We start from the raw sequence: 17,521 nt of genomic DNA on the forward strand, positions 1-17,521 counted from the left end.
AAACGAATAATAACACTATTATACAAACAAAGATTTTGAGAGATAGATATTTTGAGGAGTCCCTACCTTAATTTCCTATACAGTCTCTGTTAGCTTTTTCCTTGTTCTCATCTTCTACGGCTGGTTTTTTCGTGTAAGTTTTTTTCGACTTTTTATTTTTGTAGACACCATCCATGCTTGTAAATTGTAAGTTATACGTTTATAACTTTCACAGTTACCTCGTCACAGTACTTTAGACAGCCATAGTCCTATCAGTTAAGGAAATGGAGATCGCATGAAAACAGGGGATAGTATAACATAAATCTTCTGACAAAATGTATCATTGTCATCTGGACATTTACAAATTTATAAATTTTAGCTCTAATAAAAGATGAGCATTCTCCCTTTGTATATCCAAAAAAAAAAAAGAAACTCCAATTTTCAACTTACAAATCTTAGAAGTTTACCAGTGTAGTAGCTAGGGTGCCATACAAATCTTCGAGGTTTACCACTGTTCAATCCAAAAAACAAAAGACTGTAATTTGACCCCAAAAAACGAAATAAAAAAGTTAAAACTCTTTTGCCTCAAGCAGCCAGAGATGTTTGAATGAAAGAACCGCTACGAAAAGATAGAGAGAGTGAGGTCATATAACAAAACGGTCAAAGGTTTCTTCTACCTTTTAATGCCTCAGGTTGCACATCTGTCTCAGCTTTCATCAATCTTCTTGTGAGATAAGCTGCGCTTTTCATCTTCCTCCCTTGCCAGCAAACCCAACATGAACCAAGGAATATAATAAAAAAAAAATTAATGAAACTGAAGATCAAAATATGGACATACCTTTTTTTCCGTTAAGTCTTTCATCATAGAGAGCATATTCTATCAGAATATCTTGTCATAACCCAAGTTTCGCAGCCTATCTCTCCTTCCTTTCCAAACGTCTTCTAAAGAATACAGTGATAGTCAATAATTTTGCACAGTTAGTTTCAATCGTTGAGAGAAATGTTTCACCCTCTCTTGAAAATCATAGTGATAATACTATTACCTCAAGAAAGATTGATACTGATAACCTTCAGTTTCTCTATGTTTTTTTTTCTCCAAACCATAGAGAATGAGAACCTAACCAAAATTTTCATATTTAAGAAGAGAATGAGAACCCATCATTATGAACTCACCACATGTGCTCCCCATAAGACATGTGCTTGTAGTAAAAAAAATGGAGAGGCTTACTACCTTTGGGCTTTTTGGTGTCCTTAGCACCCTCCTTCTCCTCTGCAGCTTTCTTTTCTTCCTCAGTCTCATCACCAAAAGGATCCATGTCATCATCGTCATCAGCTGCAGGTGCCTGTTCACAGAACAGAAAATAGCTAAACACATCATTCCTAACTTCATGCTTTGTACGTGATCTTTCCTCTCTTCCCGTTCTTCCTTGACCCCACCACCTTCTCTTCCTTCCTTTCTTCACACTCCGTAGCTTCTCTCCGCCTTCCTCCTCCACGTCCACCTTTTTTGTTAAGATACATTTGCACCGTCGCACACGCCGCATCATTTGTTACTACGTCCCATAGCCCATCGCTAGCAAGAATCATAAACTCATCTTCTTCAATCCGTTCCGTCACCGTAACTTCCGGCTCCGAGCTCACGTACGGTTTCAAGTAATTGTCTCCGATGGCTCGTGACGTGGCTAAAACGCCCAAGACTCTTCGACCATCCCAGTATATCACTCGCCCTCCTGCTTCTTGAATCTTATCCATGGACCGCCCTCCTGAGATAGAAAAAGACACAGCGGAAAAGATTAAGGTTGGAATTTGACCATTATATGGAAAAAAAAAACTTGAAACCTAAAAATTTATCCAATAATTTGGAAATATTCTAAAACCCCAAGAAAATCTAAAAATATTCAAAATCCAAAATAAAACCAAAAACCTAAAATAAAATAAAAATACTTGAAAAAATGAGAAAAACTATAAGTACCAAGAAAATGTATTCAAATACCTCAAAAATAAAATCATTAGTACCAAAAATATGCAATCAAAATATACCCAAAATCTGTGACAAACTATAAATATCCAACATCCCAAAAATATTAGGGATTTTTGATTTATTTTTTTAATTTTATAGATTTCTTGAAATTTTGGATATACATAGATTTCTTGAGGTTTGGAGTACATTTTTGATTTTTGTATGTTTACCGTTTTTCTCAGGTTTTATAGGTTTTCAGATTTTTTTAAAAGGTTTTCAGGGTTTTAGAATTTTCCAAAATTTTGGGTACATTTTTCGGTTTTTGGATAATTTTTGAAAAAATAAATAAATTACAGATGGCAGCTAGCAAAGGAGAAAGTGTATATGTGCTATTTGACTCAACGTGGTTAACCAATATTATTTCATTTCGACTGAAGTTTGATAGTTCATTTAATTTATTCGAAATAAATGTTAGTTTAAAATGAAATCGACATGGTATCAAAGTTGAAGTATTAATATGCAGCAGTGGCCCTGGACAGAAGCTATAGAAGCATGTGCTTCCGGCCTTTTACGAATATGTATAATTTTCTGCCGCCTTTTTAGTATTGTCTGTAGTTCAGTTGGTAATATCCGATGTTACCTTCTAAAGGTGCAGAGTTCGAACCTATTTTTCCAATATAATTAACTTTTCATCATTATTACCCGTTAGGTACAAATCTTTTTTACCTTTAATTACTAGTTCTAGCCCAATTTTTTTATGAGTTTTCAGGCCAGGCCTGTTAATACGCAGGATGAAAATTGTTAAAGTTGGTATTGACTATGTTTTCTTCTTGTTATAAGATAAGATACAACAATAAAAATGAGTTGATTATTGACACTATTTGTCTTTCCTTTACAGTGAGAGTCACTTTCCACTTATGAGACACTTTCTGGTGAGACCTAGGTGTGTTTTTGACAAATTTGTTCTTGTGGACGACGAGTTTCTCATATTTATGTGTTTTCGAAAGATATTTGCTGATCTTTTGAAACTATAAATCTCTTTTTTTTTGTCTACCAATTAGTGTATGATTTCTAATTGTTTTTATTTTGGTTTTTCTTTGTCAATGCCCAACAAATTTTAAGTAGATTTTATAATAAGTCTCCTAAACCTTGATTATATATCAAATATTTTCCACTAATAACATTTTAATTAATTGTATTAAATTTTAATTTACATATTTCATTGTTACATGATTTATACTAATTTTAATCATATTTTTCTTAAACTTTTAAAATTTAATTATAAAATCAACTTACGTAGTATAAACTACTTTATCAGCTTTGGATTTTGCAAGATTAAAATCATAAATGTATTTTCTAGTTTTGTGTTTGTTCATAAGATGTTAGTTGTAGTTTCACAACCTATTAATGTTACTTTTACATTGAATTGAATAAAATTATTTTGTTCTTTAAACCAAATTTTAGGTCTTTTTGAAAAATTTCCCTTTTAAGCTACTCCACTTCTTCTTTTTTTCTGTACCAAGATTATGCAATGTTACTTTAGTTGATGTTTAAGATTAGTGTACACATATTAAAAAAAGTACAATTTTTATAAAAAAATATTGGTAACATTAAAATATTATTAAATAAAAATTAATTTAACCAATAAAAATACAGTATTATGTATTTATTTGCAAACGTCAAATGACAATAGATTTTTATATAGGATAGTGAGATCATCACTAGTTATATAATAAAAAAAAATTCTTGAAACATCAAATAAATTGAAACCAAGAGAGTGTAATACTTTCATCCATAACCAAGCAATAGAGTACCGGCACAAAAAGAAAATTGTAAAGTTTGATGGGAAATGGTATCCTAAAATCGTTGTAATTTTAAAATTAGAGTGTTAATTAAAACACATTTTATTAGTAAAATATGAGGTGTTTGACTTGTATAAGTAACAAAGGAAAAGGTGAGATATGATAGAAATTTAAGGGGAGAACGAGCTTAATGTCTTCTTCCAGTAAGGGAAGGTTTCATATGAACAAGCTCTTCTTTATTCGCTCCCATGTCTAAAGCTAAACGACCAGCCTCTAAGAATCGTTTCACAGCATCTTCCATATACTTCTTCCCTTGAATCACAGTCATTCCTTTTCCTATTTCTTTAGGATATGTGTTGAGGAATTGAGCTCCGTCAATTCCACTCCGATCGATTCCGGCGAACTTCACGAATCAAGAACACACTCGATTTCACCCGGTTCGCGGTGTTAACGAACCGCTACGTCCGGTTAGGATCTTTCGATCCCCAACTTCCATAGATGAATCGGAAACCACCTCCGACGGGTTTATACACGAATATCACTCACCACCGATCACACTCTGATCGGTTTACAAGGGAAGAGAATCCTAGAGAAAAGACTACCCCAAGACCCAAGAATACAACCTCACTGTATCTCTCTCTCTTGATCTCTCTCTCACTCTCTTGAAGCTTTTTCGGGAAGAAGACGATGACTTCGTCAATCTCTCGTATCTATAGAAGCTGAAGACTTGTTTCTTTATAAGGATTAGTCATCGCACATGCCTCTCACGTGCTTTCAATAACTCTTCTTTTCTAAGACCTTCTAGCTGAGTCAAAGTGTTTCCCACGCTAATATTAACCCACGCTTCAGTCTTCAAGCTTCTTCTTCTAGTTCCATCATGTTGAATCATTATCTCACAATCTCCACCTTGATTCAAGCTTGAGAACTTCCTTGTAAGAGCTGCCTTTCGAACCCAATTGACCAGGCTCTAAACTTGGCATTTTATCTTCATGTACCTGCATAAGTCCCACTTATACAACCCAAACACATAGTAAATTTAATCAACTTACTGCACTATCAATGACACTAGAGACATTAGTCAAGCTCAATCTCAGTGATCACCAAAGTAATCACGTCCATTCTTGAGTTCCTGACTTCCCTATGTCTCCTCCTGAGTTTTACCAGCTTTGACACATTCTTTTGCAAAGCTAAACTCTCATTGATCCTGTGTTTTCATCACCTGGATACCTGAGTTAAACCACTCAGAAACAGAACATTAACAAGCAAAATAATCATCTCAGGCTTGTTAACATCCAACAGAAACCTTCCCTAAGCATGACTGCTTATTAGGTTAGCCAACCACACAGTTACCACTATGGTTTCTGTCACAACCATCAGCCTGTTAAAGTGATTGAGAAAACTTAACCTTTCTTCCTGCAACATGATTCTTGTGCTATAGCCGTTTGTTTCTTTGTCATGTGCACTGACCTTAGAAACGAACTCCCCTGAATCATTTGCAATAGGTCCTTGAATCACACATGCTTCAACCTGAAGCAATCCTTGATTCATACCTGCAAAACAATCTCAACCAACTATATGTTAGTTTAATTCAAACCTGAGATTGTACTTACAGTCACTTGTTTGAACTTTAAGCATCACTCTGCTCCGCTATTGTTTCCAATAGAACACGCCGTCTAACTCCACCTGGCTAGAAAGACTTTCGAAACATTGATCTTTGCTTAACCTTGTCCAAACCCCTTTCTGTCTCAGACTTGCTTGTATCAGACTTGCTCCAGCTCAAGCAATCTTCCAACAGACCTGCATCAACACCTTAAACCTTCCTGATGACGTTTTCTTTCAACCTTGTCTCACACCAACTGCCTCTTGTAGTGTTCCTGAGACTCACTCTGCATCAGCCCTTAAGATATCTCCTCTAGAACCCTGATATCTTCTCTTTGCTATGCCATCCTCTAACACCTTTACATGTAGAAGAAAACCACACCAGACTTGGTGTTTGCATCACATTCTGTCTCAGACCGAATCCATACCTCATTCTGATTCGCTTCAGTCTTTGAACATGCCTTCAAAGCCTGTAAATCTCCCGTGAGTAACAATCCTCTGTTATCCCTGAGCAGAAACTTTCCTTCGCTTCTTTGTGATGCTCCCAAAGACACAAGTAGACCTCACTTGTTCTTAACCCCAATGCAGTTTTACTCCTCTGCATTTTCATTCAATTATGAATGCCTTCAGTTGCTTAACCTTCTGAGATGACCATACTTCCTTATCCGTTGACCCTGACTTTGAAGCTATCGTTCTTGCAGGCCCTGCAACAGACCCTGCAACTAGCCTTTCTTCAACGTGTCCTCATCTCAGATACTCACACCACCATCTCCTTATCCTTGAGATGCCTGCAACTGACCACTAGATGTTCTTACCACCATCAATCACTCCACCAGACTTGAGCAGCCTCCACTTTTACCTCTGATGAAACCAACCTGTGACTGAACCTGTTGACATCTCTTTCTGACCTTGGAACTTTGTCTTCTTCAGATACCAATCACCATGACTCCTAACAAAACCAGTGACACATTCCCTATTAACTCCTTCTCGCTGTGAGCTAACCATCCTCTGAAACCGTCTTGACTTTAGTACTCCACCTGCAGTTAAACCTCTTAAATGGCTTATACTTTATTTACTTGCAGAGACTCCACCTGAAGCTTGAATCCTTCAACAAACTCCAAATATTTCTCAACTTAGCTCCACCTTGAGAGTTAAACATCACTGTCTCGTTATTCAACCATGGATCATTGCTTGATACTGTGTCTCAGCCTCATGACACACACTCATTGTCTCTGCAGCCACTGAAAAAAAAATCGCTTATACCAGAAGATCACCACAATGCTTCCATTTGCTTCTTTGTGCCACTTAACTTGAACTGGCTTTCACTGCTGCAAGCATTCCCTCTTTTGAATGTGTAACTTGTGTCAATCTTTGAGACATTTCTCATGTTGTATCTCTTTGACATCTTGACTCTTCCTTGTCACTGAACTCTGACCATTCAGAACAGAACTCCTGCTGCCATCTTCAAGTACTTCATTACACTAACGAACCGAGCTTTTGGCCGTTAGGAATGTACCATTTTAAAGCCCACTGTCAAGTAAACTAGAAAATACTTCCCTTTCCATAGGTTTCTATACCACTGATTCCACCATCAGTTGCACCAAGAGTAATCATCTTCCCAGCCAAGTTAAGACACTACTTCCCTGTGTCACAACAGCTCTGACCTGAGCTTGTCTCAGTTAATGCAATACACCACAAGAGCTTCTTGCTTCAGCTCCCACATGAGCATTTATGTTTCAGCAGATCAGACTGTCTATTTGCTTTACACACATCTATTCTGCTCCAAACTGATTCCCTCTTGACTTTGATAACACTCTTTGCCTCCTTCTCGCTACTGATCGAGACCTCCTTGAGTTTGTTCAGCTTGGTTATCCCCTCACACAGCTCCACCTCGAACTGTGCTTCTTTCTTGTTTTGACTCTGCCTTGATGTCTTTGTAATTCATATCCTCTATGAAGAACCCATGCTGACTGCCGACATCCTCTTCACATATGATAACCACACGCTGAAGCCTTCATCTGATGAGACCATGCTGAACCTTGAACTCGTTGATACTCTCTGGGCTTTCTTCTCAGAAACTCCTCTGAAAATAACACTGCTCCACAAGTTCTTCTTGCTGCCACTGAGAACTCCAATATGATCTTGCCTCAGTCTCTGTCCAGCCATCTTTTGAGAACGTTCACGTTCTTCATGTTCTTCCCACAGACATGAACTTTACCCAGATGTATTCTACCTCTGGAGCTTCCTTGTAGAACTCACTTCTGGCCTTTTACAATTTTTTTTTTTTCCTTCATTCCTGGATCATATCTTCAAAGCTCACCACGCCTCAGAACTAACCATCTGAACCTCACAGATTTCATGATCAACCTCTTGACCACATTCACCACGTTCTGTAGACTTCCCAGATTTTGAGCTTCTGATCCTTACCTCTGAGACTAATCAAACACACAAGCTTCCCTCAAATCTGAACCATAACTTGAAAGCCTTCAAAGTTATTTCCCTGCTCTCATAAACTGATTTTCTGGTCTTGATCCATACTCAAAACACCATATACTTCTCTGAACTCTGAAAACCAAAACTGATGTAAAAGCTTCCACCAACACACAGTAGTCAAACCACCTAAGGCGTCCCCTAGTTCTTCGATCTAAGTGTGTTACCTCCTGCTTATTCCCCCAGCAAACACTTGAACACCAGCAGCACGTACTCCTTTCACACCAAGAATTTAACCAAAGAAAACAACTTGAACCTAGTACAACTTTGGCTATCTCCTTCTGCAAAACCAGTATGCCTCTCTTGTGTTCCAACCAGCTTTCAATTCTTTGAGAATCACCAACCATGAGTACCAAGAACATCAACGAAATACATCACACGATGTACCTTGTGAGTGCATCTAATCTTGACAAACATCCCTGATTTGAGCCTTACTCTTGCTTGATTCTTTCTTGACAAACATAACCCTGCGTCGAAAGCTCTCAGCGTTGAGACATCCTCCTCTCGTTAGCTGCCATGATTTCACCCTCTTGAAATCATCACCAGGGATGAGTTTCTTCCCTGAGACTCTGTCTTTCTTCAAGACCGGCGATATCAACATGAACCCAGCTGATACCTTCTCCTTCCTCAGCTCGAGACGTCTCCGTAACGGTAAACCATACGCTCGTCTTCTTTGAAACTTGACGAAGAGTACGTTATCTTTGATTATCTTTCCTCTTTCCAGAACCTGCAATCTCCATCACATAACAGATTCCAGACTCCATAATTAATTGATCCAAGATCAATCACCAACTTAGCTCGTGATATCGCAAACCCGTAACGATTCATCTTTCTTCTTCCTCCGGTTCGTTTCTTGAACGAATCACTTGAAGATCCGAAGCTAATCCACGCATCGCCATAACCTTGCGCTCTGATACCACTTGTTGAGGAATTGAGCTCCGTCAATTCCACTCCGATCGATTCCGGCGAACTTCACGAATCAAGAACACACTCGATTTCACCCGGTTCGCGGTGTTAACGAACCGCTACGTCCGGTTAGGATCTTTCGATCCCCAACTTCCATAGATGAATCGGAAACCACCTCCGACGGGTTTATACACGAATATCACTCACCACCGATCACACTCTGATCGGTTTACAAGGGAAGAGAATCCTAGAGAAAAGACTACCCCAAGACCCAAGAATACAACCTCACTGTATCTCTCTCTCTTGATCTCTCTCTCACTCTCTTGAAGCTTTTTCGGGAAGAAGACGATGACTTCGTCAATCTCTCGTATCTATAGAAGCTGAAGACTTGTTTCTTTATAAGGATTAGTCATCGCACATGCCTCTCACGTGCTTTCAATAACTCTTCTTTTCTAAGACCTTCTAGCTGAGTCAAAGTGTTTCCCACGCTAATATTAACCCACGCTTCAGTCTTCAAGCTTCTTCTTCTAGTTCCATCATGTTGAATCATTATCTCACAATATGCTGTAAGTACATCATCTCCTTTTAGAACCGCAGCTAGTTGTACAAGCTCTTGCTGAAACTCACTCAATTTAGCATTCTCATTCGCCTCAGTCATTCTTATCTTAACCGGTTCGGGTAACGTCTCGGGACAATCAGTTCTAGGCTCTTTCCGGATTTGCAAAATGTTCTCAAACGTCCCTGCCCATTCATCTCTTTTTGTGAGGAAAGGCGTCGATAGATTGAATAGTTTCTTTACAGTCGCCGGAATCGAAGAATGCTCATATTCAGATGATGGGAATGGTGACCCGTTTGGTCCATGTACGACCGTTCCTTTCTCGATCCATGGAGACACAGCTATTGTTGGTACACGAATACCTAAGCGGTTGAATTCGAATAGGAATGGTTCTGGTCCGACTATACCGTCCGGGCTAGGCACATTGCGAACCGGTGTTGGAACGTGGTCGAAATATCCACCGTGCTCGTCGTAAGTGATCAAAAGTAGGGTTTCGTTCCATTGTGGGCTCGCTCTTAGTGTCTCGTACACTTCCTTTATAAACTTCTGAAAATGTGTAACGAAACATTGTTGGACATTAGAAAAAACATTGGAACATTTTATTTGCACTTCATTTATAAATTCTATAATATTAAGTTATTTTATGATAAGTAGCTTAGAGTCTATGTCATGCAAATTTATATTTTTACATTGTCAAAGAAAAAACATATACATCCAAACATAAAAATTACTAGTCTATTATTATTAACTAATTCATATACTTAGTAAAATATTTATAAATTACATAAACCATAATGTGAATATATATATAAGTATTAAATATTTTCAAAGTTATATTAGCTATGGAAAAATTCTATATAACTAATTTTTGTATATTAAATTCTATATAACTAATTTTTAAATTTGATTTTTTTATATTTTTAGTTTGAAGTAAGTATTTCTATTATATGTAACACAATTAACTAATAAAATATGAAGAATCAATTTCGAAATTTTAGAGTTATGTAAAAAAAATATAATTATGTATAGAAGATAAATTATCTTAGTTTAAAAGATTGGAATCTCATCCCGAATAAATTCACGGAAAGAAAAAGTACTCCAATAACGTACTTAAAATATAAAACCCCCTTTTTTTAAAAAAATGTACTAAATAATACTTTTTTACGTGTAATAGTTGAAAATTGACAATTGAATATCGATCTAGAATATTATTTTAATATATCTAATGGTAAAATTAATTGTAATAAACAAATTTCGAATTTTGTAATATTACATGAATTAGAAGTCTTTAAAATCTAAAATCTATTTTATTAACATAATATTTTTTTTCATTTATTATTTTGACGTTACAAAATATTGCTTTAGTTTTATTTGTATATTATTTTTTTAATAATTTAGTTTATTTTTAAGTAATTTTAAAATTATCAAGAATATAATATATTTAAATTATTTATTTAAAATATATCCAAATATGATGTCTCATTTTTATATGTGTTTGCGTTGAACATATTTAATTTGTAGTTTGTATATTTAAAAACATCTTGGTGCATGCCGTTCTATGATTTTAATAAATGTGTTTTCATTTCATTTTTATTACTACCAACATGATTTTTAGTGATCAGTGATAATGTATTTTTAATGTTATGTATTATATTTTATCGTATATTTTCTAACTCTTCATGCGTGCACTTTTTTTAAATCATTTTAATCAGATAATAGGTTTAAAGATGTAAATAAAACTGTGTATGTTGTAAATTTATACTTTTTAGTATAACTGAGCACTATCAATTATGGAAATTATTGTGACAACCCGTCCCGTGGACCACTCGCCCCGTAGACCCCAGTCTCACAGCGCTGCAGCGCATCGACCCCAATCCATCCCTTATGAGTTCTCACTAACTCCATAATTAGGTTGTTGGTGAGCCTCGAACCCAGAACCTCACCCTTTAACAACTCTCTCAACAATCTAATTATGGAGTGATAGAGAACTCATAATCGAGAGGTTGGGATCGGTGCCCTGCAGGACTGTGAACCTAAGGCCTACTGGGCGGGTTGTCACAATTATATTATGATTTTATTTTACTAAATCTTTATTTCTGTGTATACTTTTGTTTTATTTTGTATTTTTACAATTTTATTGTCTTATTCTTTAATTGCACAGAATTGCTATTTCATATACCTTAAAAATCTTCGGTTGATTTTGTTTGTTTTCTTTCTCCAATTACAATGTACGGTTAAACTGGTAAATGTATAGACATGCTATTAACTATACCATTAGTCTAATTATATGTCAATAACAAAGGCAAAATTTTCTAAATAATGGTTATATTTATCTAATTATATTTTCGCCAGTTTTGGGTCTTCAATGGACCAATCAATTAAGGTATACACGTTTTAATTAAAATTAATATGTAATGTTAATATTCATTATAAGGTGATTATTTATGCATACTGAAATTTATATCAGTAATTAACTTAGGCCTTGATTGGCAGAGCCAGGGGTGTTCAATCCGGTAAAATCGAACCAGTTAAAATCAAACCGAACCAAAATAGAAAAAATGGTTTGGATTTGGTAATACCGAATATACCGAATGGATGTCATTTTTAAGAAACCGCGGTGTATGGATATGGTTAGGTATATAAACCGAACAATTAAAATATAATAGCATAAGTTCATGTAAATTATATAATATAATTAATAATATATACGGTATATAATATACCTAATTTATTTTATTGGTATGATCTTCCTACTTAAATGTTTATTTTAGTTATTTAATATTTTATTATAAGTTCAAAATTTTTTTATCAAATTAAAAAAAAACTTATTTTTTTTACTTTTTTGTTTAATAGTATTATGGATTACTCATATTTCTTACTTTTATTTTACAAAACTATTACTCTTATTAACTAAATATGTTTACTGATTATATAAATAGTAAATTAAAAATGGATTATTTAAAAACCAAAATATCACCATGTTATAATTAAATTTAAAGCCGATATTTAATCTTATAATGTTAAAATAAAAGTATTTAATATTTTAATTTTATAAAACATTTAAAAATAATAAATATGTTTTTTAATTTAAAGTTATATTGTAAATTTTATTAAAATTTGTTGGTTTGAGTTGAAAGAATCACTAATGGATTTTTAGTGTACATAAAACTATTAAAAAAAAAATTAAGGAAAATGTAATGATTTATATTTGTTCTTTTGATTTTTATTTCACTTTGATATAGTTAAAGAAAATCTAAAATAAAAACAACTGATACATTTTCTAAGAGTTTCAAATTTTAATATTTACACTAATTATTTCACACGATATTAATTAATCCTTTTCCAAGATAAATAAATTGAAAATATAATGTAATGTAATAAAATTATAAAATATATATTTTAAAGTACTATATAAATCGTTTCAATAAAGCCATAGATAATAGCCATGTAAAAGCTATTTCCCTTTACTTGTTTAAGAGATTCTCGATCTAAGGTTGTTCTTTGTACATAGTAAATTCTATTACATAGACATAATCATTACAAGACTGATCTCCATTTGTCTTTGGTAATAAAAATTATGTTTTAAAGAAATTAAAAAGAAAATCAAATCCTTTTGTTTTGCTGAAAGGTAACAAAGTGGCTGACGGTGAAGACATTCAACCTTGCGACAATGGAGCCGGAATGGTTAAGGTATGTTTCTTGATCCCATGGAACAATGTATCATTTAGTTTCTGTCTGAGATCATGTCTCTATTATTTGACTTAGGCTGGTTTCGCTGGTGATGATGCACCACGAGCTGTGTTTCCCAGCATTGTGGGTCGTCCACGTCACACCGGAGTGATGGTTGGTATGTGAGAAAAGAATGCTTATGTTGGCGATGAAGCTCAATCCAAACGTGGTATTTTAACTCTCAATTACTCTATTGAGCACAGCATTGTCAACAACTGGGATGACATGGAGAAGATTTGGCATCATACTTTCTACAATGAGTTTCGTGTTGCACCTGAGGAGCATCCCATTCTACTCACTGAAGCACCTCTTAACCCGAAAGCTAACCGTGAGAAGATGACTCAGATCATGTTTGAGACTTTCAATGCTCCCGCTATGTATGTGGCTATTCAGGCTCCTGCTGTTAATTTGAAAACATAAAACCAGATGAGTTCAATCCACCAAGATCGTTTGACAGACTGCTCTTAAAAACCATTAGAGGTGGCATAACAATGTTTTAAACGATTTTATTATATAAAAAAACAGGTTTAGATATTGAAAAAATAATCAATAATTTTCTAAATCTTTTTATAAAACGCATAATTTCCCTATCGCCTAATTACCATATAAATATTTTTCTATAAATTATTATAAAACGCATAATTACTACCGTCTAGCTAATTCTTTAACTTTGGTTTTAGATTGGTTTTACGTATCAAATTAGATCTCTCGAGAAAGAGATAGAGAGACTGACCTTGTGATATGTAGAATACTCTTTAACTTTGGTTTTATATTTTTCAACACTCTCTGATATCATTAACAATACTCTCCTTCTGCTCCCTTTCTTTTCTTCTTTGTCATCGACAAAGCAACTGCAACTGCAATGACAACAACAACAAAAACAATACCTTTAGGGACCATTCATCTGATTTCTCTATTAACTTCCTGAAAGCAAAAAGATATAAAGAGAAGAAGACATGCACTTAGCTACATAACAAAGAGACTGAAGAGTACATGAAACACAACATCAAAGATTAGCCTTGTCGCCATTGTCGGTGAACGGACAGTTCCTCTAGATACCTGCGTTGGGTAAATAAGCAAATAAGCAGGAGTCTGTGATACTTTACTTGGCTATCCTGATGGCGTTTTTGGTTGTTGCATTTTTGGGCAGACTAATGAGGTTGGCCCTTTATACAGTTTAGACTGGCAGCTGTTGCAACTTGCAAGCCATATAACACCATCATCATTTGTACCAATGCAAATTCAAAATATGCAATATGTTTTCTTAAATTGCAAGTATAAGCTTAGTTTGCAAGTGCTCATATTTCTTTCTATATAACAAAGTTTTAGTACCTGAGACATTTCCTTCACACAGTCATGCCAAGATATCGCCAGTAAAAGTCTCCACCTTGGTCACCTCTGTTGAACTGATTAATGCACCATTGCTTTGGTTCTCTGCTAACCTAAAACATGATACGTAGTTAGCTAAAAGTTGTATCATTGAATTATGGGTATTGAAGAAAGGGTAGATAATTTACCATAGGATGCACTTGATAATTTATAAAAGGTCCTCTGCATATGACAAATCGTTGCTAGGATTAAACTTGAATGCACAATCCACACAGTCAATGATAAGGTTCATTAAAAGGGGAAATATAATTTTCTTACTCTTTAAGCTTAAAGGTCTGAAGTATAGGGAAATGTTGGCCATCAATTAGCCTGAGATGGCCGGATACATCTGCAGAACCAATAACTATCATTTCAGAGACTGAGGTGAGGTTGCTCTATCTTGGAAATGCGATACAATATCCTGATTCTATAGTTCGGATCATTAAAGATACAACTTACCGTACAGATCGCCTTCACGTCACAGTTTCCTTTGAGGGCTTAAACCTGAATCGCTTCGAATCAATGGAAAAGCAGTTCCATTCAATCTAGGACAGCACCGAGTTGTGAGCAATGCTGATAAGGGGTTGTTTTCATTGATAATGAAACCTTGTACGATAGTGCCCTGTCCATGTGTGTCAGGTAGAAGATGTCGACGAACGGAAAAGGAAAAAGCCAGATTAGAAAGAAGAGGCGTACCTGTTCATCGCCATAGCTTCAGGCTCTTCAAAGTAGGCTTTCGGGGTTGCTTGGAAGTAAGTTTAGACGAAATTACGAAACTTTTTAGCCATTTATTCATGAGGAGAAAGAAAGGGAGGTGAAAAGAATCCATAAAGAGAGAAGTAAAGAACACAAATGATTGATAGGATGGATAGCTGTAACGGAGAAGACGAAGTAGATGGGATGCGACAGAGATGATGGAAGTTGCAAAAGTGGACTTGATCTGGGCTGTAAAGAAATAGAATGAGCAAGTTCATAAGAAGCCCATCATTTTTCATTGTCGACTTAAGAAGAAATGACGTGTTAAAAAAGAGAATTTTGATTGGTTGAATTTTTGTGAGGACGTGGACACCCTCCCCATTCACCATATTCCCCTTTTAGTATAGGTTAGATGTCTTGTTTAGTATTGTTTTGTTTATGGTAGGAGTGTTAGCATCTAAGTGTCTTTGTCATGTTAACTCTAAAAAGCATCTTCTTTTATTTGATCAAAAAGAGACATTAATCTTGGTAAACTTAATGTTACATATCAAAACGAAAAGCACCAAGTTTGTAAATCAAAAGCCTTGCGTAATACAAATAAAAACCAAACTCTAATTAAAGTAGCTATTGAATCCTAACACCAAACAGCATGAACCCTCCTTTGCTCACCTCGGATTTGGTTTCTTCTTCTACCTTCGTGCCAAAGAAGTTTTCTGTCTTCATTTCTCTTTCAGAAACGTTATGAACCATCTCGTTAACTTCCTTGGGCTCCACGGAACCCTTATCTGTAAAGTAATCAACATCAATCATCAAGAATTTGTTGCTTTGACCTTCTAAAGTCTTGAAATTGCTAGGGACATCGCAAGTGTAGAAGACAATAACATCTTTCTCCTTTAGATTCTTCTCCTTGACGAAACCATTCCATCCTCTGGTGAAGACAAAGCTCTGGCTACTCTTCCAGTAACAATACCTAAACTTCCATTGCCTCATCGCCCTGTCGTAAAACACAACCTCAACATCCTCCACAGCTCCTCCTGTTTCGCCCTCGTCTCTCTCGCTTATGAAAGGCAAATGCTTCACCGCGTGCTTCTTGGGTATCACAAGCCTGTTGAGCTTCCCAACATCGCTCGGTGTCAGTTCCTTGTGGAAAAGCTCCGTGCAAGAGAAACACTTGGTTGATTCTTCTCCTCCTCCTCGGCGCTGTTTTGATCCCACGATGTTGATGTTGGCGATGGCTACCATCTGAGATCTTACTATTAGATAATCGCTGAACTTCTGTTGGTAAGAACTTTCTCTGATCATGTTCAACACAGCTTCCGTTGTGTGGCTTTTTTGAAAGTCCGGTTCGTGGACCGTGATTTCAGACCAAGGGAAGTTCCGGTGCGAGTTAGCGTCGAAGCTTCGGAGCTTGATAGATGCGCTATCGTAAGCAGCAGCGGCTTCAGCAGCGGATTTGAAAGTTCCGAGCCAAATCCGTTTGTGGTCTGCGTAAATCTGAGCGCCCCAGTGACCGTTCTGTTGCTGAACCACACCTTTGTATTTTGTTGTCGCGGTCGGGGAGACAGTAGGTTTCATGCGTTTGGCCAGGCGCAAGTCACTTGAGACGGAAGTATCTGTCGTTGTGTTGGCTTCATGGCTTGTCTCCTTGAGGCTATCCATCGGTAAAAGAAACAAAAGCAAATCTAACAAACAGAAAAGGAGACAGAGAGACAAAAGAGTATTTGAAGGAGAGATTTGAGAGGAGATTAAATCCGTGAATGTTGTATCCTTATCGATGATTCTTTAGAATGATACACTTTCCATGTTTTGTATTTGTTTCTAACTTTTCTGAGGTAAAAAATGGTAAACTTGACAGAGTTGTTTCCATGTTTGTTCTTGTTTCTAAACTTTTCTGAGGTAGAAAATGGTAAACTTGACAGAGTAATTAATTACACCAGAAGCTGTTTGTGGTAACTTTCCCTTGTTAATGAGATTCTTTTTCTGTCAGATATATTTTCTCGGTAGAAAAGTTAATTTTCCTTGAGGATTAAGACAAAGCTGGAGAAAAATATTCAAGTTTTTTTATAAGGACATATTTACTTTTTTTTCTTAATTTAGACATTAGTTGCGAAACTTATATCATCATATCATGTCATGTGGTTTCTTGTTTTTGTTTCTGGTTCTTGTTACATCTGAAAAAAAAACTACTGATCAGAGAAATTTAACAATCAACCACATTTCACAGTTTCTTTCTTTACATGCATAAAAGGATGACCATTATAACAGTTTCTTCTTTACATGCACATGGATATTCAAAAAGGATAAGTAACCTGAAATCTCTTGGACGCAGAAAATGTTATCAAATCCTCAGGTTATTCTCATCTTCAAACATAAAAATTAAGCATCTTTGTATTAATGTTGTTTGTCAGTTCGATCGGATATCTAAACGGACTTCAT

At 35.7% G+C, this 17,521-nt stretch overlaps 2 protein-coding genes and 2 long non-coding RNA genes across 4 annotated transcripts; all 4 read right to left on the reverse strand.

Annotated features, from left to right (window-relative positions):
* Window positions 1–270: 270 nt before the first annotated feature.
* LOC106347398 lies at window positions 271–1,724 on the reverse strand. The gene is made up of 4 exons (XR_001270699.3): window positions 1,211–1,724; window positions 1,023–1,096; window positions 657–918; window positions 271–490 (listed from the first exon to the last, which is right to left on the reverse strand). It is a non-coding gene; the product is annotated as an uncharacterized LOC106347398 (long non-coding RNA).
* Window positions 1,725–3,823: 2,099 nt separating this feature from the next.
* On the reverse strand, window positions 3,824–11,197 carry LOC125608560 (non-specific phospholipase C2-like). Its single transcript, XM_048778979.1, has 3 exons — window positions 11,123–11,197; window positions 9,300–9,838; window positions 3,824–4,094 (listed from the first exon to the last, which is right to left on the reverse strand). The coding sequence occupies exons 1-3, from the start codon at window positions 11,195–11,197 to the stop codon at window positions 3,929–3,931; spliced, it is 780 nt and encodes a 259-aa protein (XP_048634936.1). The 3' UTR covers window positions 3,824–3,928.
* Window positions 11,198–13,422: 2,225 nt separating this feature from the next.
* LOC125609531 lies at window positions 13,423–15,405 on the reverse strand. The gene is made up of 5 exons (XR_007339757.1): window positions 14,849–15,405; window positions 14,669–14,738; window positions 14,539–14,572; window positions 14,354–14,463; window positions 13,423–14,080 (listed from the first exon to the last, which is right to left on the reverse strand). It is a non-coding gene; the product is annotated as an uncharacterized LOC125609531 (long non-coding RNA).
* Window positions 15,406–15,587: 182 nt separating this feature from the next.
* Window positions 15,588–16,744, reverse strand: LOC125609532 (AP2/ERF and B3 domain-containing transcription factor At1g51120-like). Its single transcript, XM_048781011.1, has one exon. The coding sequence runs from the start codon at window positions 16,742–16,744 to the stop codon at window positions 15,710–15,712; it is 1,035 nt and encodes a 344-aa protein (XP_048636968.1). The 3' UTR covers window positions 15,588–15,709.
* Between the last annotated feature and the right edge of the window lie 777 nt (window positions 16,745–17,521).

The sequence above is a fragment of the Brassica napus genome, chromosome A5 (genome assembly GCF_020379485.1).
Source record: "Brassica napus cultivar Da-Ae chromosome A5, Da-Ae, whole genome shotgun sequence".
Lineage (NCBI taxonomy): Eukaryota > Viridiplantae > Streptophyta > Magnoliopsida > Brassicales > Brassicaceae > Brassica > Brassica napus.